General features: G+C 42.9%; 1 protein-coding gene across 1 annotated transcript in view; it reads right to left on the bottom strand.

Moving 5' to 3' along the window:
• The window catches only part of LOC6728709 (protein tipE), a 29,724-nt gene that overhangs the window by 3,697 nt on the left and 1,433 nt on the right, over window positions 1–24,594 (bottom strand). The window contains exon 2 of the mRNA XM_002104009.4: window positions 22,908–24,263. Coding sequence (XP_002104045.3) covers window positions 22,908–23,677 — 770 coding nt within the window. The 5' untranslated portion in view covers window positions 23,678–24,263. The remainder of the gene's footprint in view (window positions 1–22,907; window positions 24,264–24,594) is intronic.

Raw genomic sequence — 24,594 nt, 5'->3', positions numbered from 1 at the left:
TTGGTGGCTCGGTTTCTTTATCATGGGCGCCCACTGGATTGGAGCTCCTTTGTTTGCTTGTTGCGGATTCGGTTTCGCATTGTAAATGAAATGGAATTAAATGAAATGTGAAATTTATTGTATTTAGGGGATTTCCATGCGACAAGCGCTGCGCTGCGCTGCGGAAACGGATGTGGATGTGGATGGAGATTGGGTGGATTTTCGGATGGAATGGAATTGCGATTGGTAACGAAACAAAGCACAGCAATGCGAAACAATCGCATTTTCGCTTACTATTTCGAATGTAATTTATACGCGTACTTATGCCCCCACTGTGCTTTGTCTGTTCGCTTTATTGGCACTCTACTTTAGTTGGCCCTTCCACTTTGTGTTTATTCACTGTCCGCACTCTTCAACTCTCATATTAAATGAAATGAAAATCTCATTTCTCGAACGGAAGCTGTACTACCTTGTCCTTAATAAATCCCCAGACTTACATACTTAAATTCGTGCTGCCACGCCCACACGGGCGGGCTGGTCAGTTCATAGAAAGTTCAAAATAGTTGCTGCAAGTTTGGCTCGGAGCAAAAATAAACAAAAACGGGCAGAAACTAAAAGATATTATGGAAACTTTCGAGTGTTGGCAACTCCTCGAAATGCGCTTAAGGGTCATAATTAAAACGAGAAGCTTAAAACATTGAATTGGAAAAATGCATATTTTTTTAAGAGATTAAGAAGTAGTTTCCCCAGTTTCAAAGGGGAGGGTAAGTTGTTGACTGAAACAACATTTTACATATGGATAAAGGCTTTATGAATAACTCAGTTGGCCAAATTAGATGCAGGATTAAGCTACATTTAAAGTGAATACTAGTTTAGTTGGGAAATTTTGGTATGTAAGCTAAGCTTTGATGGAAAGGAGCATAAAAAGCTGTGCTCTTAACTTTAAATCTACGAAATGCGAGTTCAATTATATTTATTTCTTTTATAACAAAACATTTGAAATCAATAACAGTAAAATGTATATAAAAGTCGAAATTTGTCTGCCTTAAAAATCCAATGAACTCTTTTATTGTTTTGCCACGCACTCAACTTTTCTTCAGAGTAAGCGTTAAATTGAGTTGCAAGTGAACACCATTTACGCCCCTTTGCAAAGTGCAAAAGCTGCTGAGTCCTCCAAGTTTGGGTGGGCTAAAAGCCAGGAGACGGACACCATCTGGTGCTGACCATTCATCAGCATCAAAAAAAATAGGGAGTGGATGCAGTTGCATTAGGGGAGCAGCAAAGATGGGGCAAAGAGCCATGGAACATGAAAGTGTGCAAATTGTTGCCAAGCTGTTGAAAACTGTGTTCCAATTAAAAATGCAACAAATTCGAACACAATTTGTTGTCGTGCAGCTGATGGTGGAAGTGCAACTGCAACTGCAGCTGCAACTGCAACTGCAACTGTAACTGCAATTGAAAATATAAAGGATGCCAATGCAATTAAAAAGCTTTTTCAATTGCATTTAACATGAAATTAGTTTCGAGAGTCATAAAAACGATGAAAAGCTGGAAAAGTGCCTGCGGTTATCTGTCGGTTGCTTTGTGTCACTTTGTAGCATGTAAAACTTGAACTTTTTCATTGAATTTATGATTGCAATCGATTGCAAACATATGTATGCATGCCTACGACTTTTTGAGACCGACAACCGTTTGCAGTTGACTGAAACCATGAGGTTTCCTTTTCGGTTACCGCACAGCTCAAAACTTGTCAAAGTTTTGATTTGGCCAGGAACTCATTTGAAATGGGAGCTCAAAGTATGGAGGATATCTCGGCAGAGCAACTCCACAACTTTATGCAATTAACTGCCGCCCCAGTGGGCGTATCCTTGGGGCCAGAGGAAGCTTATTACAAGCGACAACAAGCAATGTAAATGTAAATGCCAACTGGCAGTGAGCAATGGCCAACGGCAGCACTTGGCCAAGAAAATCTGCAAAAAACCAGGTCAAACAGGTGTGTGCAGGTGGTCCTGGGAGTGCCGGAGTCCTGCCCTGCGGAAGAAGGAGGGCGCAAGCTGGCCTCGGGACTGCAAAACTTCCAACGTATTTAATTTGAAAATGCGACACTGACACTGCGGCCTGCTGAATGCTCGGTGTAAATTAAATTACACGCGCCACGCCTTCCAGGCGACTGGGGGATAGGCTGGCCAAATTCAACCCGAAACACGGTACATTAAAATTTCATTTGGCCAAAAGTCCCACAAACTTGGCTAACAAGTCGCAGGCGCTGCAAGGACAGCTGCCTCGGACGCGTGAAAACAACAACGAGTGGCGATACACTGAGAAAAATGCACATCAAATACAGGATAATGACTTAAAATGCAGAAAAGAAAGATTAACTAATACAGAAGCTTATCAAGATTAAAACAGTAGTAAATAATGTTTTTTAAGATGGGAATACTGTTACAACGAAATATTCTCAGACTGTATCCTTAAAAAGTATAAACAATTTATTAGGTATAAATTATAATTTAGAAGGTTCTTTTTTGTAAACTTTTCAATACTAATGACATTTTGTACGTAAAGAAAAATTCAAACGATTTCAGTGCCTTTAGACTTTAATACTTTAAAATAAATGGTTATACCTTTGTATTTGATATATTTTCCTCAGTGTACAGATACAAATACAGAGATACAGATACAACTGGCTGGCGAGCAGATTTCCGGGATAAAGCGCGAAAGTGAGGGTGCCAGCTTAGAGGTCAGAATGCTGCGGGCTTGGGACTTTGGACCCAGCCAGGCACCTGGGTCGTAGCCAGAATCTCGGCTCCTATCCAAATCCGCCGCCTGCAGGCGACAAGTAAACACAAACGTCGACACCCAAAACACTCGAAACACCCAACAAAAACACCCGGAACACCCACACCAAACTGACAAGTGTCGAGTGGAGGTGGTGGCAGTGGGAGAAACTTAAAATCTCATTAGTTACATTTTTGAGAGGACACGAGCTTTGGCTGTCGGCTCAGAACGGCAACCACTTTGGGTTTTTGCCGCCTCTTTTGGCTGGGAAATCTTTGCAGGCTGGCCAAACATTTTGAAATTCACTTTGGCCGCTTTTCACTCGCCTGTGAAACTTTAAACTGATAACATCCAGTTCTTTCGATGATCTCAAGAGTTTTCCTAAGTTTGCTCAAAATATTCAACAATTTGTTTGGCAAAAATATAATTATTATTTATAGGATTTTCTTTTGTATAAATTGAAAATGATGCAATATTGAGTGTATAAAAAGTGCCTGCCGCAGGCGAGCAACAAACATTTAATTGAAATTAAAAAAAAAAATTGTTAATCCATGAATAACTATTATATTTTTGCATGTGTGCACCACCAAAAACAAAAACAACAAGCAGCTGCCAGAGGCAGGCATATTTGAAAACTGAAAAAGTGCATTGGAAAACATTTGCGTATATATGTATGTATGTATGTATGCATATTGGGTATTTAAATTTTTTAACATCCTCTATATGCCTGGGCACGTTTCTCCGTTTCTCGAACGCAGTGGGTGTTTGGGTGGGTAGGTGTGTGGTACATATACTACATTTGTGTTGTCTTTCCCACCGATGATATTGCTATACTGCTGGCCATATGGCAGCACTTTAAATGCAAATGAAAGCGCCGAGCGCTTGTCCTCGTCGTCTGAGTTGATGGTAAAATGTGGTGCGTCGAGGTCGCTCACGATTTGAGAAGTGCTTAGCCGCCCCTCGCACTCGCCGACGCCCTTCCTCCAATTGGAGGCGTGGGCCAGGTACATTTGCATAAAGCTCCCCCCAACTAGAATGAATATTCGGTTAGGCCTTTTCCTTGCGGTGCTGCTGATGGCACGTGACTGCCTCACGGACGAGGCAAAGTTTTGTGTGTCAAGGCACTGCAACTGCAGATACATTGTGCTTTGGATACTTGTTGAGCATGTCCTTCGTCCTGGGAGATGTATATGTACATTTATATGTATATATATCGTGCGCCACCTTGAACACATCCAATGACAGCCATAGCTGTAGGTCACCCCGCTGGCTGACATTTCAAATCAATTCACTGCCACCCACTCAACGCAAAGTTAAACAAAAGTCGGGCTGCATTTTTGAAGCCAAAAACAAGTGGGGCGTTGCTAACTTTTGTTTTGTCATTTGCGCGGGCGTGGCCCAATTCAATTGCCAACTTGCAATTGGAACTCGAACACAGCGAAAGTACAACAAGAATTCAAACTCAAATGAAGAGGGGGGCGTTACATTTGTATTGGCCAAGTCGACACTGGGGCATTGATATTAAGTAGCCCTGCCCGAAAGCATCGACTATTCATCATCCGCCCTTGGGTCTCGGAAAAACTTTTGGCCAGCGAATGTTGTGTAAAGTTTTCCTGGTTTTCATTTTGCACATTTCTCAGTGGGCCAACCAAGCTGATGAAGATGCTGCCATTAATCAAACCAGAGCTACGTGATGTCTAGCCCGTTGGCCATAAATAAAATCCAGCCCGCTGCTGGCCAGGGAATAGAAAAATCCAAACTGGCCAAAAGGATTTATGCAAATAAACATTTTCTATATTCGATGGCGTGTGATGGGTGCCTGTAAATGCAATCAATGTGGGCAAAAAAACTTGCTTTTAAAAATTGAATATAAAAAATGTATCTGATGTGAATGGAATAGGAGTATAGGAATAGACGAATCTGCAGAATAATCAATAATGTCCAGTATCCTATAGAATACTGCAGCACAATAAGAATAATTCATTTAAAATTTCGATTTTTCTGCAAAGAAAATTGCAATTTTCACGCTGCAAAAAGAAAAGCGTGAAAAGGCCAGAAATTTAGTTTCCGTTGATTAATTTCCGCTCACAGCTCAATCAGCAGGTCCATCAATTTTTCGCATATTTCTTTCCCCTTAATATGATTTCCACTTGAGGGCTGAATATCGGATGGAAACGGATTGCAGGGCACGTGGATTGACGGCCCAAAAGGATATCAATTCAGCCGACGGGTTCTGGATTTAATTTTGGGCCATGTTCGTTAAAGGTTCGGTCGAAATGATTTATTTCGAGTTTCATTTCGATTTCTGGTTTTCGGTTGTCGATACTCGACTGCCGGTGGTTTCTGGTGACGCCTCCCGTTCCACTTGGCTAATGAAATCATTCCGTGACACTCCGCACTCCAGACCTCCGTGTGCAACCCTCTTAATTGTTAAATCGAATTCGCTGCTTTGGCTGTGCGCGACAACGCGGCGTATGCGTAATGCGATTATTGAAATGTGTTGATTGGAATCAAGTTTGCATTTTAATTGGATTGCCATTGTTTGGCGCGCACAGAACACAGCGATGACAACAAGCGCTTTCAAATGGATTACACATTTTAGTTATGAACTCCAAGTGCCTTCAAATGTTTGCTGCGCTTCAAATTATAAATCGCAATTGCATCCGCACCTGGATTCGAGTGGAATATGTGTGTATATGTATGTATCCTGGTCATAATTTATATGCACTACCCCCCAATATCCTTTAAGCTTTTTGGGGCCTTAATGGCATGCTGTTGTGGGTGTGAGTGTAAAGAGCAAATATGAAATATTTCCCAAACGAATGTGCCATAACAGTTGAGTGAATAAAACATTAACAAATATTTATTTCCATAACCGCTGCTGCTGCTGCTGTTCGACCCCCGAGGGTGTCCTTTTATTTTATTATATTTATTTGGCCTCCGTTTCGTATTTTTTGCTGTTTTCTGTTTTCTTGCTTCCTGCAATAGAGCATGTCCTTGCGCCAGTGCTGCGATTGAGATTATACCAAGCGGCAAATAAATAAAACAACAAGGAACACACAATCGCCCTCGGAACAACGCACGGGTCAGAGGGCAAACCAGAGTTCCACCGCAGAGCTTGGGTTTTTAGTTTGGTTCGGCATGGTTTGGAGGGGGGGCTCCCCAAACGGGCGGCTTCTCCCAAAAAGTTGCGGGAAATTCTGCAGCCTGCAGCGCCAAACAGTCAAAGCGTCAGCATTCCACTTTTCCGCTTTTCCCATGCCACTTTCCACCACCACCACCATAACCACCACACCTTAAAAACCGTGTGGACTGGTGCTAATGCGGCGTTTAAGGCAAAACTCTCGCCACTCGCATTTATTTTTTGATGGGCAAACCACACAACAGAAATGGCAGAAAGCCAAGGCGCACCTCTTGCATCCTGGGCTTTCCCATTTCCCCCGCCACTCGCCACCACTTTTCCCTGCTGAGCTCCGCTGGCCACGTAAATTGCGTAAAATCCCCGCTGCCAAAGCTGCGAAGCCAACGCGTACTCCGCACTAATTGCACATTTTTATCTCAATTATTGCGGCTTACTTCTTTGGAGTCCTGGGTAAAACCGGCAACAACTGGGGACGAAGGACATAATAGAGCTTAGGAGCAGCAGTTGGCGGCACAAAGGACAGGATTCATTAAAGGATTATGTGCCGGCTATGTCATGTTGCATCTTTTGTGCATTTTCAGCGGCCTGGCGCATTTAAGTTGGCTCTAATTTCATTCAGCCAAAGTCCATATAAACGGTGCCATTCAAATTGATTCCTATCGCTAAAGTTCCTCCTTTTTATGCTTATGTTAAACCTTTATTAAATACTAAATACAATATTTTGGTAACAATAGTTCTATAAGAAATTAATGTAAAAAGTTTTGGGAGACGTCAGAGCATAGCTATTATTTTTTACAAAAACTTCATATTAAAAGTTGAGTGACTGCAAAACATATTTAATATGAAAACTCCCATTGTTGCACAAAATGCAGCATGTTAAAGTTTTCTTTTTTAAAGCTGGCCATTGTGACGCTGCCACAAGTTGACCCGAAAAGAAAATATGAAAATATTTTCACAACTTGTTTGGCAACTTTAAACCCATTTCTATTATCAATGCAGGGCGGGCATTTTGGGCAAACATTGTGGCATGGGCCAAGTGAAGCGTTGCCAATTACGAGTGGGCGAGTCAACAAACTCAGTCAGCAGTTTGGGCGCCAAAAAGTATGCAAAGCACCAGTTGTTGGAACGGGAAATTGTTGGGGAAAACGTGCTGGAGCTACAAGGAGCAAGGAGCGCAACTCTCTTGTCCCAGAGCCCAAGTGAGTTACTTGTAATTACCACAAAATTCAATATATACACTCGTAGGCTGCGGTGGCCTCCCCATCTCCGTGCTCCCTCTTAAAAAATGATGGAGCTATGCGGAGCTGGAGGAGCAGCTGCTGCCATAGTCAAACATCATTTGGCATAGTCGCGCTGGAACTCGTTTTGCCTAACGACCCGACCATCGACTTGCGTCACATCGCTCCAACTTGTCGAAGTTGGGACGACCGCACGCACCATCAGCAGCCCATTCCATTTGGATGCTGGGGGATCCTGGGCTGCCATCCCATCTCATGCCATGGCATTTTGAAGTTGGAGGAGCCGCCTCGAAATGGCAGCTGTAAAAAATCACAGCATCAGCATAAAAGTGCTTAAAAGCAGCCGCCGTGTCCTTAGAGCAGGGCATGCTTTTGCTTTTTGCGCTTCACTTTGCACTGAATTTCCCAGATTTTCCTCATTTTCCATCCCATCTCAACCGAACCCAACTCATCCCATCGGTGGCTGTAAAAGTTTTGAGCAGTTTTTCTCCAACAGATTTCGATCTTTACCGCGCTTGCGTTACTCGTCGGCCAAATTCATATCTTATCAGTCGTCGCTTTCTCAGCTTTTAATGGAATTATTTGGAAAAATAAATTATGAAGCATTTTAATTGGCACAAAACAGATTCCATCATCCCCAACCCACGGATACCATTTCCGCTTCAGTTCTAGCTCGTTAATGCGCTAACCTAATTCAATTTCGCATCTTAATCCAATCAGCAAATTGAAGAATAATTGGTAGTAGCACGGCCACGCAGGCATAATATTACATTTTGCATTTTAATTGGGATTTACTAATTAAAAAGTTTTCCGGCCTAAATCCAGACGTTTTCGTAAACAAACAATGAAAGTTTTCCGAAGAATGTTTGGGTTTTGTGGAATGAGCTGACGTGGTTAGATTATAAGGACCTCTGTCCCCTTTTCCTGGATTATAACGACCACTGACCCATAAGACTTTTAATATTAATTAACATTGATTCTTTTGGGTTTTTGTGGCTTAGAGTTGCAACTGGCCTAATTATCTAAAGCAAAGTTTGGCCTTAAAGTCCATGATTATTTAACGAAACAAAGACTTCTGCTTTTCATTAGAATCATTGGTAAATATATAATTTATCTGTTAAAGTAAATATACTTCAATTAAAACATTTAATGAAGTGTAGACATATACTTCTATTATTTAGCGTTTGAATTATTTAACAAATTAAATTCCTTAAGCTGTATGGTTTATATAAACGATTTAGATTCAGGTTGGAATGCATAATTATTATTTATTTATCACCCAATTCCGTATTTATCCTTATGGAATGAAACGAAGTTCGATATAAAGGAAATGGTCCCAAGAGACCGTTTCGAAAGGCATTGAATCGAAGGCACCTCGAATTGCACCAAAATCCCAGTTCGGCACGCATCATTAAATTCGTCTATGCAATTTGGTAGCGATTGACACAGTAAAAGAGGCAAAAATAAAAGGGGCACATACGAATAAATCGAGAATATTGCGCATAAATGTATTTAAAATTACGCATTGCTCATACGCAGCGTATGGCAATATTTCCGCTTGACGGCGCCTTTTGTGGCAGTCCTTCTACGAGTGTGCATGTGTGTGTGTGCTCAGGAATCGGTCACTTAGTATTCCGCTCATGGACACACAGCTGACACGTTGTTGGCCAGCAAAAGGATGGCAAAGGATGGTTCCCATGGCTGCTGTAGTTTCTTTGGTCTCCTGCTCTCATATCGCATAGCAACGGTGGCAGCCAAAGGAGACAGAGGTCAGGGGATCGAATCAGATGCCGTGCTTCCACTCACCGAAAGGATAACAGGCTACGCAGGCCAATTTGCAATAATATTGATTTTTCATTTGCCGCCTGGGCTTTGGTTTTATATTTTCGGTTTCATTGCCAGCAAAAACTAAAGTCAAGCGGATGGCCAAAACAAAAAGTTGACTGGCACACGCTTTTGGCTTGGCCATGCCCAAATGCCGTGCAAAAGCCAGCGATGAGCCAACAATCACACACATACACGCGCACACGATTATAGAACACCCACACATTGGCATGTCTCGGGGCCAGTTAAATAGTCAAAGGACAACAACGCTGGCGACGGCGAAGGCAACTCTCCATGCCATTGCCAAGCATAATGTTGAAAGTCACACGGCGATACGACTACAAGATACCTCTTTTTTAGTATTAATTCCTAAATCTTAGAACAGGATTTATACTTTATAATGCAAATACTAAATATAGAAGTATTTACAAACAGAATACTTTTTGATTATTTTGAATGAAGTAATCGTTAGGCTTAAATTATTGCATACCTATGAGAGCTGGTTAACTTTGTTATAAATTATGAATTTAACAAATATTTCCTTTAATATTCTTACACCCACCGTACTTATGCTCGAATACAACATACCCTTTCAAACTGAACTTGTAGTGGGTACACAAAACAGCAACAGAAACGCAAACCAAATGTAAAAGCAAAAAGCAAAAGCAAGCAAAACAAAATTAGTTTCATAAGTTTTTTATGAGTTCATCGCTTTTTTTGTGTGTCTGTGTGTGTGTGTGTGTGTGTGGCCAGCAAACACAGTCACACTAGCACACACACGCACACGCGAAAACAGTAACCAACACATGCACAGCGGAGTCGCCTGGCTGACTAACCAGCTTTTGTGCCAAGGGTCGACTGTTGGGGCGTTCGTCGCGTGGGTGGACTTCTCACTCGCCCACTACCCACCGCCCATTGCCCTCTGACCCCACCGCTTTTCCCACCCCCCCTCTTTGCCAATGTGCTGGCACTTCCGTCCACCCCCGCCTAACACACACACACACACACACAAACAAACATTCTCGTACACAATTTGAGGAACTTTTAGGCAGGCAAATAATTCACAAAATATATATGTATGCATATTTATATGCACATACAACACATACACATACATATATATACAGCGCGCAGGAAGCCAAGTAAAATATATTGCGAGTAAATTTCTTTTGTTGCTCGGCTAGACGCTTAGTCGCTGTGTGCGAGCGAGATGGCGAACGGGCTAAAGCAATGGCGACAATTTGTTAAATTGTTATTGTTATTTCTATGTTAAATGCTCCACTGCCCTCACAATGGCCACCCAAAGGGAAAATACACTTACAATACCAACACCCCCACAGTCACACACACACACAGCCACCCAGAAACACCCACCACACCCCAACTCACCAATTTCACCACCCAACTGCTGCTGCACGTAGCGTCGATCTGCATAAATTATGTGAAATGTATAAGGACAACAGAACACAGCCTCTGGCAGCTAGAAAAACTTATTACGCAAAACAAATATTGTACATCCATTTTCATTTTCATTTTATTATCCAGTTTTTGCCATTTTATTTTCGGCCACTGACCCACCAAAGGAGGAGGGGTGGGTTTTCCGCCGTAATCGCAGTTCCTGCAGGTGGCTACTTAGGGAGTTTCCCTGAATGCAGCTGAAAACTGCAGTGGCCAAGTTGGGAATACAATAAAGAAATGGGTCTGAAAAGGGAAAAGCTTGTTACCAAATGAAAAGTATATGAATAAAGATTTTACGGAGGTAAGCAGAGAAATTCTCAGTAACCTAAATGAATAAAAGTAGAAAGTCTTAGAGAAACTGTCATAGTTTGTCGCGTATTTAAAATTCTGAAAAATGGTATAGAACCATGAAAAGCGCAACCTAAGTTTCCAACTTTTTAAACCGTGAAATATCAAAATGTAGAGCAGTTTACTTACGGAACGATAACGATTTGTTTACACAGCGTGTGTTGAAAATGTACGGCGAACAATGGGAAAATAAATTGCATTCACATTCGCGGCGCCCTGCCAATTACCGTAAAGAGCGCATAAATTGGGGGATTGCGTGGATTGGGTAGATTGGGTGGATTGGATTGGTTTGGATTGGATTGGACTGGGTTAAGTGGGCTTGTTGTGTTGGTTGTGGGTCATCCAGCCAGTCATTCCACATGTCACATTCTTGCACGGCATATGACTGACCATTTCCGCACTCAAACCCCACGATTTTCCACGGCTTGTCATGGGATATGAGTATATATATATGGCTATATGCATGTGCTGCGGGCAGGGAAATCGAGTTCAAGTGAACTCAGTCAGTTGGCCAGAGCCTTGGATTTTCATTAGCCCCACAAAAGAGCCATAACAGCAACGGCAACAATGTTCATAAACAGAGCAAAAGCCAATTCCGATTCGTGTGAAGTTCTTTGCGAGCTGCGAGCCTTAGTGGCCAGTTCCCAATTCAACGCCCCCGAGAAGGCAAAAAAAAGGTGACCAAAGTTAGCGGGAACTTAACTTTCCGGGCAACCCACTGCCCACTGCCCACCGCCACCCAAAACGAAATGGCCATACAAATTGATTTTCCCACACCTCGCGGAAAACTCCTCCGCACGCCAAGTTGCTTTTCTTCGCCTCCCATTTTTTTTTGGCTACATTTCGATTCGTTTCTGATAATGCTAAAGCGAAAGTCGCGCAATGAAATAGAAGAATCATCCACCAGTTGAAGTTGAGGTTCCCTTTACGGCCTTCTCCACCTTTTCCCATTCGAAATCTCTGTGGGCAAGCAGATGTCAATTATGTGAACAGGTTTCTTTCGAAACATCCCAAAGTCAGTCAGTCAGTTGGTCAGTTAGTCAGTTACTCATTCGTTTGATAAGTCCGCAAGTAACAAATCAATTAGGCCGGAAAGGATAACATATGACTCCTAGGCGGATGTGAAGTTCGGAATGGAGTTTCATCTGACGTGGAACAGATTAATGCTGACTCCTCTCGACTCTGGCCATTAATCCCAGCGTTTGACAGCTGCGGATTAATTCAATGAGCTCGTGGCGGATTAATCGAATAAATCCAGTTTTATCACATGAACAAATGGTAATTAATTAAAAGTTCTAAACGTAAGATATAAATTAAATTATTGTCTTAATGTAGCGTTTTATCACAGCGTTTTTATTCAAATATTTCAGTTAAGAGCGCCTGCAGCTTTCAATTGATATGCGACAAGCCATCGGAAGTGTGGGACAAATATTTCAATGGTATTGTTTTACAACTGGAATTGATTTTGACCTCAGGCTCCATGGTTAATTATAACAAAATATTGATGTAATAAAGCAGAGGCAATGTAAACCACTCACACGTATGAAAGTCAATCTCACACACTTAAACAAAGACAAACACAAACACACAGTGACAAAGACAAACAGCGAGTGACAAGTTTCGGTTGTCAGGTGCAATTTGCTGTGAAAGGACGAAGGACCCAATCGATCGATCGATGAGAGTGCTTAATTGCTGGCCCGCAATTCGTGGGGCTTGTGGAAGTGGGCCTCTGTCCATACATTACGCATTCATCCATTTATATTGACACTTGTTCGGGCTTAAAAATTAATCAGCGATGAGGCGAGTTTCCATTTTCAATCTGCACATTCATCACATTTTACAGGACACTCGCCCGCCCACCTTGTTCAATTATTTAGGAGCGAATGGCAGGAAGATAGCTGGGGGAAAAGCTACTTAGCGGTTTAGCCATGGTCCACGGTTCGTGGACCATCCAACAGCAGGGTAGTGACGACAAATGGTCATTGTGAATTCATGTTGGTCTCGACACGTGCCAAATGTCCGGCAAGGTCAAGAGATTTATGCTGAGGAAAAGGACACTGGCAGGACACGAATGGCCAAGCTAACCCCAAAGGGTTATGGACACGTTCGCCACTCTGGTTAATTCATTAGCTCGGGTCTTATCTCTGATTATGGCAATTAAATACTTCCCAATCCCCTTGATCTGTGGCCAGTTTCAATTCGTTGGTCTCAATTTACCCCGGAATTATCATCGGAGAGCTGCACTCGCCTTCGATCATCCTCTGATGAATCCGGCTCAGTCCGAAGGATTCATTGTTTGTTTTATTAACCCCAATTAGTGCGTCTGCCATCCCCACCATGTCTACCCCAAATGATTGCGTCTGATGCAATCCGATTGGCTTTCAATTAATTGACAAGCCATCATAATTGATGCTCTGCTCACATGGCTTCGCATTTATTATACAACTGTGAGGGGCGACCGAAATTAACTTATAGGCTGTCATGGATGTTTTCCGGTATTAACTACATATTCAGTCAATGGATTTCCCATGTGTTTTCACATGCAAATTGTGTGGCAAAAAATTGATTTATATTCGGTTAAACAGCAGAGATTTTTATCCTAACTCAGTGGCGCAATTTAATTAGGTTTATTATTTACAAAAATATATTTACATTGTATAGATCCAAAAATTCCCTAATATATTTTATAAATTTTTAAGATAGCCAAGAAACCAGTGTGTTTTTTTTATAAACATATTCAGACTTTTATGCCCTCGGAAAACGTCTTTAAACTGAAAAAATCATTCATTCGTTTGACATTCAGTTGATGGCTGTCATCATGCTTAAAAATCAGCGATAAATTTAAATCAATGGCTCAATAAGAATGATTTAATTGCTTTTTCATTTGGTTGGCCCGTCGAGTGTCTGGCGAGCTGTTAAAATTCAAATTAAAAGTCCGAACGTGACCGAAAATGTGAAATTATGCCGATGCGAAAGGCGGCTCGACTCGACTTTAATAGGCAATTTGCAGTCGTAATCCAAATGCAGGCAGTTGGCAAAGTCACGCACAGTCTAAGGATAACAATAATGGCCGAGGATTCGGCCGCAGGACAACGAAATTATTTTACACATTCAAGGCGGCGATAAAGCGCGCTCTCCCTCCCTTCGCAGGCAAATGCAACTGGGCTAAAATATTAGTGGCTTAAATGCCAGGGCTTAATGGCCAATAAATCGATTTGCTTTCGGCAGCCAAAGCGACGCACTGCAGCCATGGCTTGGCCACCGATTTGGGCATCTGGTTGGGGTGGAGGGGGCATTGTGAATCGGGGGGTCCTGTGCTTATCGGCACGCATGCACGCAGCTGGCGGCAATTTGGATACAAAGATAAAACATTTATTGGCCACATAAAACGGGTGAAATTACCAAGGACCCGCCAGCTCCACAATGGCCACATCCACATCCACGTCCTGTTTTCCCATCCGGCATATTGAGTTCGATTCGGATGCGGGGATCGCCTTTGTAATTTCACTCTGCTGTCGCACGAGCAGCAAATCAATTTCAGTCTTTGCCTTACGGAACTGCCACGTTTTGGGTCCACAAATTAGACAAATGATTTGGTCCACTTGTCATAAAACTGCCAAAGGGATTGCCTTTGTCCAGGCTCCAAATGGACCCAACTCTTTGTCTGCCTTGGAGTTCGATTTTGAAAACCCTATGCTAAGTAAAAACCATGGCTTTCCATTTATTAACTGCAACCTTGTTAAAATATGTGACATGTGGTCAATATTGAGCTTGTTTTGAGCATATTTTGAGGCCATAAATTTAATATATTCAAAAAAATTTAGTACATAATTCACATATGAAAATATTTCCAGTTCAATGCTTTCGTGTGACATCAGGAATCTGTGCGAAATCTAACCTTTGTCATCGTAGGTGCCCTTTGTCATGTTTTCCATCCATTTGTTGGGTTCTTTCAAATTTATCATTACGCGGAAACTTCAAAAAGCACGAGGCGGAAACTTTTCTTTCCAAGCGGTGCAGAAAAGAAAGCGAAAAAAGTTTAATTAAATAAATTACAAAATGCTTTGCCAGCGACAACAATTCATTAAAAAAAGAACGAAAGACAAAGGCAGCCCAGTTGGTTTGGGTTTTTGTTCGGCTCGAAAAAAAAAAAACAAACAAAAAGTTGAGGCATTCTGCCAGACGAGCGTCGAGATGCGTTTTGCACGGCTTCAGGACGAAAGGACGAAGGACAACAGGACTACAGGACGACAGGACTTGGCTGGCTGGCAAATTAAAAGCCGACTGCGAAGGCGCCCATAAATCTCAGCCAGCAGGTGAGTGGGCGGTGGTTGGTGGTCGGGTAGTTTTGTGTGGTTGGGTGGCTTTTATAGACAAAGGCGGCTAAGCAAAAAGCGGGCAGCCACAATAACTTTTAAGAAATTATTATGTTGTGCTACCAATCCTGCCCACCACCTGCTCTTCCTCCTTACAGATTGCAGAGCACTAGCATGGACACGAAACGATGTCGACTTATTTGCATGTTTGTCACTGGCTTTTTACCATTTTCCCCCTTTTTTTATTTTATTTTTTTATTTCAGTTGTTGGGTGCTTTTAGTTTCCGGCGCGTTGCACTAGGAGCTCGGTGGCTGCCGCACAAAGTTGCCGCACAGACAAACAATGCCGAATCGCGAGGGCGGGCTGCTTTCAAATTGCGTTGAAAGCTCCCGAATGCCCCATTTTGCTGCTGCTGGCGTGGGGAAAAGGCCAGCAAAAAATAGCGAATAAAAAAATGAAGTCGACAAAAAAAAAAGGGAGGCAGCACAAAAAAAAAATAAAGAACTAGATGTGACACGAACAACGGCAAGCGACAACGTTCCGGAACAGAAACGGAAATTGTGAAATATACAAATGTTCGTCTTGTTTAGGTGAGTTACATGCAAACCGGACGGGGCACCCGCATACACTGAGAAAAACCAGAACAATTTTATTAAAATTATAACAAATTTCGCAAAGAAGTTTACTAAGTTCACTAACTAGAGGTAAACATCAAAATTGATCAAAAAGCAAATTAATGCGCTTTTATTCAACATAATTGTTTGTTTATAAAGAACAGCAGTTTAAGCATATATATATATATATATAATATATTAAAATTTTGTGTATCAAATAATATATGTAATATTAGGAACTCAAAGCTTTATCGACTAATAAATGTTCAAAGGGTCAAATAATAATTAGATAGTTTTCGTTTAACTTATAAGGAATGCTTGCGTTACCCCTATTTCTCGCAGTGTAAGCCCAAGTGGGACCGCCTCCAGAGTTTCGCGGACAAGGGTATAAGGAACGCTTTGTAATAAAAATATATGGATCTGGCTCGGACAACGGCAACATGTCACATTGTTAAAAAAAAAAGACACAAAAATCGGAAACGGAGGGCGGCTGGGCGGCAGAAGTGCACAGAATGGAGAAATCCCGACAATTTGTTGCCAGGCGTTAAACGCTGGAATATCCGGTGAAACACGCTTATTAAAACGGTAGCATTTAGGCCGGTTCACACCCCACTTTGTCCGCAGGGATAACAAATTGGAAGGACAACAAATAAGGCAGCAGGAGCAAACTGATCGTGTAATGAATGTAAAAGGAGACTTCGGGCACAAAAAAAAAGGTCAACCATTGTTCTCAATTGCACACAGCTTTTGTCAATTTAGGGGAATAAGAGGGAAAACATCCACTTGAATATATTATTTAAATTTGTGTTTACATTTTAATGCTTTAAAAAAATGCACTCAAGTGTTTTTTGGGTATTAAAAAATTTGTTGGCACGCAGAAAAAAGGGTAAAATTTATCATTTTAGATATTTTTGTGAAACTCGTGAAAGAACGATTTTTTTTCCACACTCGCACTTTTTGTTTGATAATTAAATCATTATATTAATGCCAAAAAAGTGTGACAAAATAATATAAAAATTAAAATTTGTTTCTTTTTAGCTATTTTAAGTGAAATTTATTTTATATAAATAAATATAAGGCATTGCCTTAAATTAGTATTCATTAGTTGATAGATCATTATCTATTTCTGACTTCTTGTGACAACAAAATGCATCAATCTTCGTTAATTAGGGTTTTTAGTTTTCCGATTTAATATGTGGCTCACATTCCGAAGATAACCAGGAGCTGCAAATAATCGATTGCCATGAGAGCCATCGAAAGATGAAAGCCACAAGGTCCTGGCTACCAAAATATGCCTTTTGCTATAATTGCCTGTCACTGGCAAAACGACGAGGCGAAGAAGAATTTCGAAATTAGTTTTGAGCTGCTCCCATTTAGTGTTTTTGTGCGGTTTAATTAAATCAAATATCCTTAAGGCTTTGATAATTGGCAGGGCCGGCCGCAAGAACTGTCAGAAATCATTGCAAAATATTGCCGCCCAGCCGGATACTTGGGCGAAATGCAGGCAAGAAGGCGACTCTTGGCAGGCGTCCAGGAAAAAGGACCAGAAAGGATTTGTAATTACGAAATTAAAACAGCGACAGCTGGCCCAAAAATCCATGATGGACTGTCCAAAACTAAATGAATGGGATTCCTCAGCACGGGCATGTGGACTAGATGGATTGGCAGGCGAACAATGTGGGCAGATCAGCCTTGGGCTGTGGCTCGGCAATATCCTGTCGGCTGTGCGGGCTGAGCCGCAGTGCTCAGCTCCTGCCGGCGTGTCCTGCCACTGACGGATGCGGATGCACCAGCAGCGGCACAGGAGCACCACCTACCGCACCGCCGTCGTGCAACATAACCGACAAAAACACGGCCAACAACAAGAAGTGCAACGTGTCGTGACCGAGGCCACACCCCAGGCATTTCATTGGGCTCTCGAGTGGGTCGGATCGGGCGGATTGGGTGGATTGGGTGGCTTGGGTGGCTTGGGAGGCCTGGCGGCAGGTGGTCTCTCATTGAAATTTGTTGCATTATGCTCAGGATGCTGGCTGGATGTCCTTGCGCGCCACCGCTCACTGCTCACTGCCGCTGCACTTGATTGTCAACAAAAATTGTTTTGCTGCATGTCCTCGTTGCCGGAGCACTTCACAGGACTTTCAAGTGACTGCAATGGCAGGCAAAAGGACACGCAGCTGTAATTAAATTTGCGAAAGCAACGACCAGCGCCTTCGAAATGTAATCTTCTCTTGCGGCCAAATTAGTGCCAAACAATGTGACACTGTTGACAATTTAAACCTAAATAAACACACGTGCCCCCTACTCATTCCCATTTGCTGTCTCTACAGTTTTTTTTTTCTTCTCTGACACGTAGACACACGACTACACTTGAAGACGGCCATAAAGATAAATGTTTTATATACGTGAATTGCTTTGAATAAAAGCTTTGTTTGCCCTGTTTCACGGGCCCAGCAGACAAACAAACTTACAGATGAACAGGACCTACCGCCTCGCACCCTCCAAACGAATATAACTCATACGCCCCGTGGTGCGCGCGTCTCAACTCACACATTTGCATTTGAAGCTTAATTGCGATGGTGGATGAAACGGGAAGCGGATGAGCAGGATGAACAAAACGGAATTCCTTAATGTGCAGTTAAAACTTTAAATGTTGCTAATTCAAAGTGAATTTGTGGTAATCTGACGAATGTAAGCAGAGTTTTAAATACAGTTCCCCAAGGCTAGCATTTGATGTTCTTGGGAAATTTAAGAACGCAAGTTGAAGGAAATTGACACTGATTTTGTCTCGCCGTTTAATTCAGCCCATATGTCTTAGTATACTTATGTCCTTTAATATGATGTCCTTACAGCCGTATTAAACCAAATGTCTGACCATTAAAAATCGTACGCGTTTCCTTAGCCAAAGCAGACAGCTGCGTTCAAGATAATAGACCTTAAATATACTTTTTATTTTAAGAAGTGCCATTTTCTTAAGCGCTCATAAAATTAAATGCAATAATATGTTACTGAAAACTTTTTAATGGAACTGCACGTTTATATTCTTTGTGTGCTTGTTTTTTTTTATGAATTTTATTTATTTAATTCTATTATTGCGAGCACTGCTGTAGGTGTGTGCGTATGTGTATTCTCCATTTATTATGAGATGCCTCATCTTAAGGGGTCGTCAAGCTAAAAAGGGAATATGCTGGCGGGGCCATAAATTCCTTTTAATAACATATTCAAATTTAGATAATAACCGCCTCTAGTGCAATATTAATGCTTGCATCCTTTCCAGCTATATCTATATATTTTTTATGTGCGATTTTTATGAACATGAATTGGAGTGTGCAATGTCAGACGCCTGAAAACTTTAGTCAGTTATGCAGACTCCGAGAAATTCCAGGACTTAAGCATTTCCTTGGCGTTTTGTTTGCTCAACTCAAAGGGAAATTCAATGAGGGCTCGTATTCCCCGTATAATATGTATCATCGTCTGGTCGCTTTCAGTTCCATTCCGGATTCATAGTTGGGACAGAGAAAGTTCTTAGCATTTACGTAAGAACCTTCATGAATATGTATTCGCCGGGGAATGTGTGCTCATGTTATTAATGAAGCATTTGCTGCGTCTCCACTAACTCGGCAGACTTTTCCCAAACGACGAGCTGGGAAAGTGGGAAACTGGGAAAATACATAGGGAAAATGGCCATCGAGGAGGTGTAGGGATTTGCTGGGGATTTACATGAATTGACTGACTGACTGACTGACTGACGACGACTGAATTCGCTGGCAATCTCCAATTGAACCGAACAAGAAATGGAAATTTATTGAACAGCATTCATATGCTGCGCATTATTAATATCGATTTGCAGGGCGTTGTGGGCGTGGCAAGGCGAAAGTCTCAGCGTGACTGGCGCATCTTAAGGATACATATGTGTATGTGTCTGTGTGTGTGGGTCCGAGATTGAGATAGCTTGCACTTCTCTACTTTCCTTTCGGCACAGATAAATAAAAAATAGGGGCCTACAACAATGGCTCTTGGGTATCTTTTGGTATCTTGGGTTTTCCATGGGTTTTTTTTTCCCCCCACAACCATTGTTTCCAGCTTGGCAAAAGGGATACGTGACACTCGATGGGGCAACATCTGTCTGCAACTAAACGGCATTTCAGCAATAATCAAGGAGCCTTTGTTGTTGTCATTAGATTGCGGCAGCCTGCCAACCCAAATGGAATGCGAACCACATGATTATGTGAGCTTTCAGAGCTCACCAAACAAACAGGTGAGCTTCTTTAAAACTAACAAAATTGATAGAAATTCAATTCGTTAAGTTTAGCCTATTTCGTTTTTGCCATGTCGATGACAAAAAACAGACACACAATTCGTAAGAAATCATTTAGGAAAATGAAAGACGTGACTGCGTTGCATTCTCAGCTGCTTGCGATGTTCATAAAAGGAGCAAAATTGATTTTTCTATAAAAAATAAAATAAAAGAAAGGCAGGCAGCACAAAGTGGCACACTCTCGCATAGACACACACAGGCACCCACACACACACCCACACACACACACCCGTGCACAAAGAAAAACGCTTCTAGGCAGCCGCAAAAGCAGAAACAGAAGTAGGCCACACTAGGAGCATTTCCCCCATGGCATCCATCGCCACCCCCACGTCCGACTCAGCCCCATCCCCCATCGAAAGCCGCACCCTCTTCCACCCACGGCTGAACCCTTAAACTCTTGTTCCAGCTGCACTTGAGGAAGATGCTGATGGTGGCCATGCCCATACCCTCGCCACGGGCACCACAAAGCCATCGAGTCAGTTTAGTTTTCCGATTTAATCATCTCCGAAAGGAACTATTTGTAAGTTGCGGGATTTTGGGGAACGTCACTTGGTGAGCACATTTAATGAAACTTGTTCATTGTGCAAAATACTTTATAGCTTCAACTTTTTGTGCTCTCCCTTAATCAAGGTCAAAGGACAGCAGTTAGAAAAAGAAGAGGAAATTCCACGGTATGCCTTAATCGAACCCCTATTGGCCAATATTTGCCTACTTGGCTTTTAACTCCTGTTGGCTGGCTGGCTACTTAGTTGCCGAGGCAGTTGGTGCGCTGTTGCCATATTGGCTGCGATATATAGTTGCGTTATGGCCAAATGATTGAGTGGGCCAATAGTGGCGCTAATGCGGAATCGTGCTAGAGAGTCTGCCACTCGAAAATGGCGGCAACGTGCAAAAGTGCCATAATGCTGCACCATAATCATTAGCATACTGTCAATGGGTTGAATCCATTTTAGTTGCACTTAACTGGCAACTGAATTGCAGCTGCCAGTTGGCCATGCACACGATTCGAATTGCGAAAGAGTTTAAAGCTCGAGTGTCGTGTGAATGATATCCTGCAAATCCCTCAGCGGCAAACTGTGACTGAAACAAAGTCGGATTCAGCGACAAGAAAAGGCATCAGCGAAAGGTAAGCTGATTATGTAACACACACACACTCGGTGGGTGGTGGGTTGCTAGTCTGCTGGGTGTGTGTGTGTGCCTGCCAGATAGCGCCATTTTGTTTCGCAACTTTTCAACAGCTCTTTCCCAACTGTTTTTATTAGTGATTTCCGTTGAAAACAAGTTAAAATATGCGCATTAGATACATTTCCACACCACCTGCCAATGGAATTTGCAACGTTAACTTTTTTTGTGGGAGAATATGTTGAACATGCACCTGCAGCTGTCCGCAGACTTATTCTCACATTCAATACTGGCTCTTTCTTGTCCATGCACAGCGCTAAATAATATGTTATTAAGCTAAAACATGCCTGTGTTTTAGTTTATTCAATTGCTATCAATATTTTTATTTTTTTTCTATATTAAATTAAATTTATTTGATATTGTTTATAATTTGCATCATCTACTTTTCTTGAGCATGCTCATATAAGTATGCTATGATTTCTCCTTGTGTAACACCTGACTGAAATGGGGTCACCTTTCTATCCGAAGGTCGTTTACGGCCAGCAATTATTCGGCAATCTGTGGAGTTAAAGAACGATTGCAAGACCCGTCGCACTCCTCTCACTGCACCGGATTATTGATGGAGCCTCTGGGCCAGTCCAAGCCAAGCTGTTTGGATGAGCCAGACGTTGGAAAACAAGGGATTCGATTGGACGGGGAGCACTCGGTGAGCTTAAATTGCCCAGCCGGTTTGGCATGTGAGAGCACCCTGGCTGCCATGACATTTGAATAATGCACGTAGCAAGTGAATGGGCGGACAGGAGCAGGAGCAGGAGCAGCAGTGGGACCAAAGGAATGGGCGGCGGGGTAAAAAGACCACCAATTCATTATCGATTGAATCGATGTGCAATGAGTACTGAAAACTGATGGAAATTTCCTCGAAAAAAAAAAAATGGTAGTAAAATGGAAGGCAAAACAATGGCACAGATTCGATAATGCTGCAGTTCGAAGGGAATTCAATAAAAACCGGCATTAAAGACCAGCTGGCGCAATGGAGTTGAAGTTTGATGAATCAATGGGCTATTGTTTTCTATTCGCTCGATGGTCAAATGTAATTGTCGCGCAACCCGCAGTCCAAATTCCATTAGCAGTCGATGGCGGAGACAACAAGCTCAAACCCCGGCGGCTCTGTCAACAGCTCAACATATCAATCATACGCAGTGTGGTGCGTGTTTGTTGCGTGCTCTAATGCTTTGACTGCGCTGTGCAGGGTGGCAAATACATGCGACGCCTGGTCTTATAAATAATTTAGACCGCATATTACTCCAAAATAACAACACCCCCTCCGTTGACACGTTCACTTTCACCCTCCTCCTCCTCACACACACACACACACACGTAAAAACTGTCATTAGTGAATTATTTAAATTACGCCGACGCCAGGAAAGCAAATATTGCAGACAGGAAGGAATTTCCTGCTGAGAGAGTTTTGTTAAATTAACTTACTGGCCAAAGAAGACAACGTACATGCGATAAAAAATCGTTTTAAATTCATGTGTATTTGAATAATAAAATTTGTTTGGCTTCTGAAGAGAGATAAGTAAGCATGTTTAAACTCCAAATGCTTTTATTAAAAATTTAAAAATACGAAAATATACTTTCATGAAAATTAGTTGAGTAACGGATTTTTTGAAACTGACAAAGCGAGTAATTCTTTCTCTCTTTCTCATTGATGTCCCAAAAGAGCTCCTTGCGAGTGTTAGATATAGCGAGTAGAATTCGTCACCACTCACCTGAGATTCTCGATGCGCGGCCTTCGGCACTGCGGCCGATTGCGGCGATGGCTGCGATCCTTCTTGCAGCGGCAGTCGCAGTGCATGATGCAGAGGGCGATGGACGAGATGACCGTTATCACAAAGGGCACCGCGAAGAAGTGGATGATCATGGCCACCTGGTCGTCGTGGTTGTACGACGTCAGCACCACCGTCTTGTTCTTCCGCGAGTAGAAGCACGGAAAGATGGCACCCTCGATGCCGTAGTAACCGTTGAAGTTCTTGCACGTCACCGATGGCGGATAGCCGCATCCCTTGATATTGACGAGCAGTGTCGCCTCGCCGGACTGCTCCATATCGGACGTAAAGTTGCTATAATCGGTCATATTCTCCGGTATCGTAATGTTCTGCTCAATGAACGTCACATAGATATGCACGCAGCGGTACAAATCGGAGGTGCAGCCCTCGCGACACGAACTCCACGAGCAGTTGAATATACCCACTAGATCCTCGCGACGCGTCGTCGTGCACAGCGTTGGCTTTTCGATAAAATCGTGGCTCAGCGTCGATATCGCCGGGTCCACGTAGAGCGGTACGAGGAAGAGCAGCGATGCCCCGGCGGTCACCGAGAAGAAGGCCAGTGTCGAGGTGCCATAGAAACGCGCACGTTCCCGCCACGAACGAAAGCGCCGATTGCCATTTTTCTTTTTCGGAGCCAGTTCTCGGATTTTACGTAACCGTAGCTCTTGTTGTTGCTGCTCGAGTAGTAATTCCGAACTGCCACTCCTCATATTATTGTCGGTGCACACAGGGCGCTGATGTTGCTGATTGTTGCTGCTGCTGCTGCTGCTGCTGCTGGCGTTGCTGCTGCTGCTGCTGCCGCTGCTCCTTGTATCACTGATGTTGCTGCTGTCGTCGCTGGCTGCGCAGCAGCAGCTGCAACGGCATCAACGCTGCTCCTGCTCCGTCGCCGCTCCGTCGCTCTGCTGCGCCCCGCTCCGTTGGCGATGTTGCACTTGTGTGTGCAACTGCGACGCCTCCGTCCGCCTACCGCAACATGCAGAGCGCTGTTTTTTTTAGGTTATGTACACACGCTTCGGCGCAGGAGAAAAGCTGGAGAAAGCTTACACCACAGCGAGCGAGAGAGTGAGAGCGAGAGTGCGAGAGCGAGTGAAGGATAGAGATGGAGAACAGCTGTTCCGGCGAAAGTCCGCGAAGGGGAGCGACAGAGACAGCGACAGAGAGAGATAGAGACAGAGAAGGGAAGAGACAGCGAGTGACAGTCAGAGAAAAGCGCGCTTTGGCGTTTTCATTTGTCCTGGCTTATTGTTTACTCCTTTTCGCTGGCTTATGCACTTTTCAACAGCAGCTAAAACACTGAAAAATAATATTACTTAGTTGGCTTTAAACTACAAAACGATATGCGGCGTTTGTGGCATTTCTTTGCTTGCGTGGGCGGCACTCTTTTCACAACTCACAGCTGTTGATGTAGGTTAGTTAGAGAGGTACATCCTGCAGAGCGATTGCAAATGAGAGAGTGAATGGGAGAGCGTGTATCGAAGTCGACGTCGGCGCCAGCTGCGACGCCATCGTCGGCGTTCGAAAGTCTACGGGTTTCGCCCTAGTGACTGTGTAACCTTTTTTGCCTCTGTGTGTTGTGGGTGGAATTATTTATGCTACACACTTTGTGCGGCGGCTTTTCGCATTT

Source organism: Drosophila simulans, chromosome 3R (genome assembly GCF_016746395.2).
Source record: "Drosophila simulans strain w501 chromosome 3R, Prin_Dsim_3.1, whole genome shotgun sequence".
Taxonomy (NCBI): domain Eukaryota; kingdom Metazoa; phylum Arthropoda; class Insecta; order Diptera; family Drosophilidae; genus Drosophila; species Drosophila simulans.
This window is presented reverse-complemented; position numbering and strand designations above follow the sequence as displayed.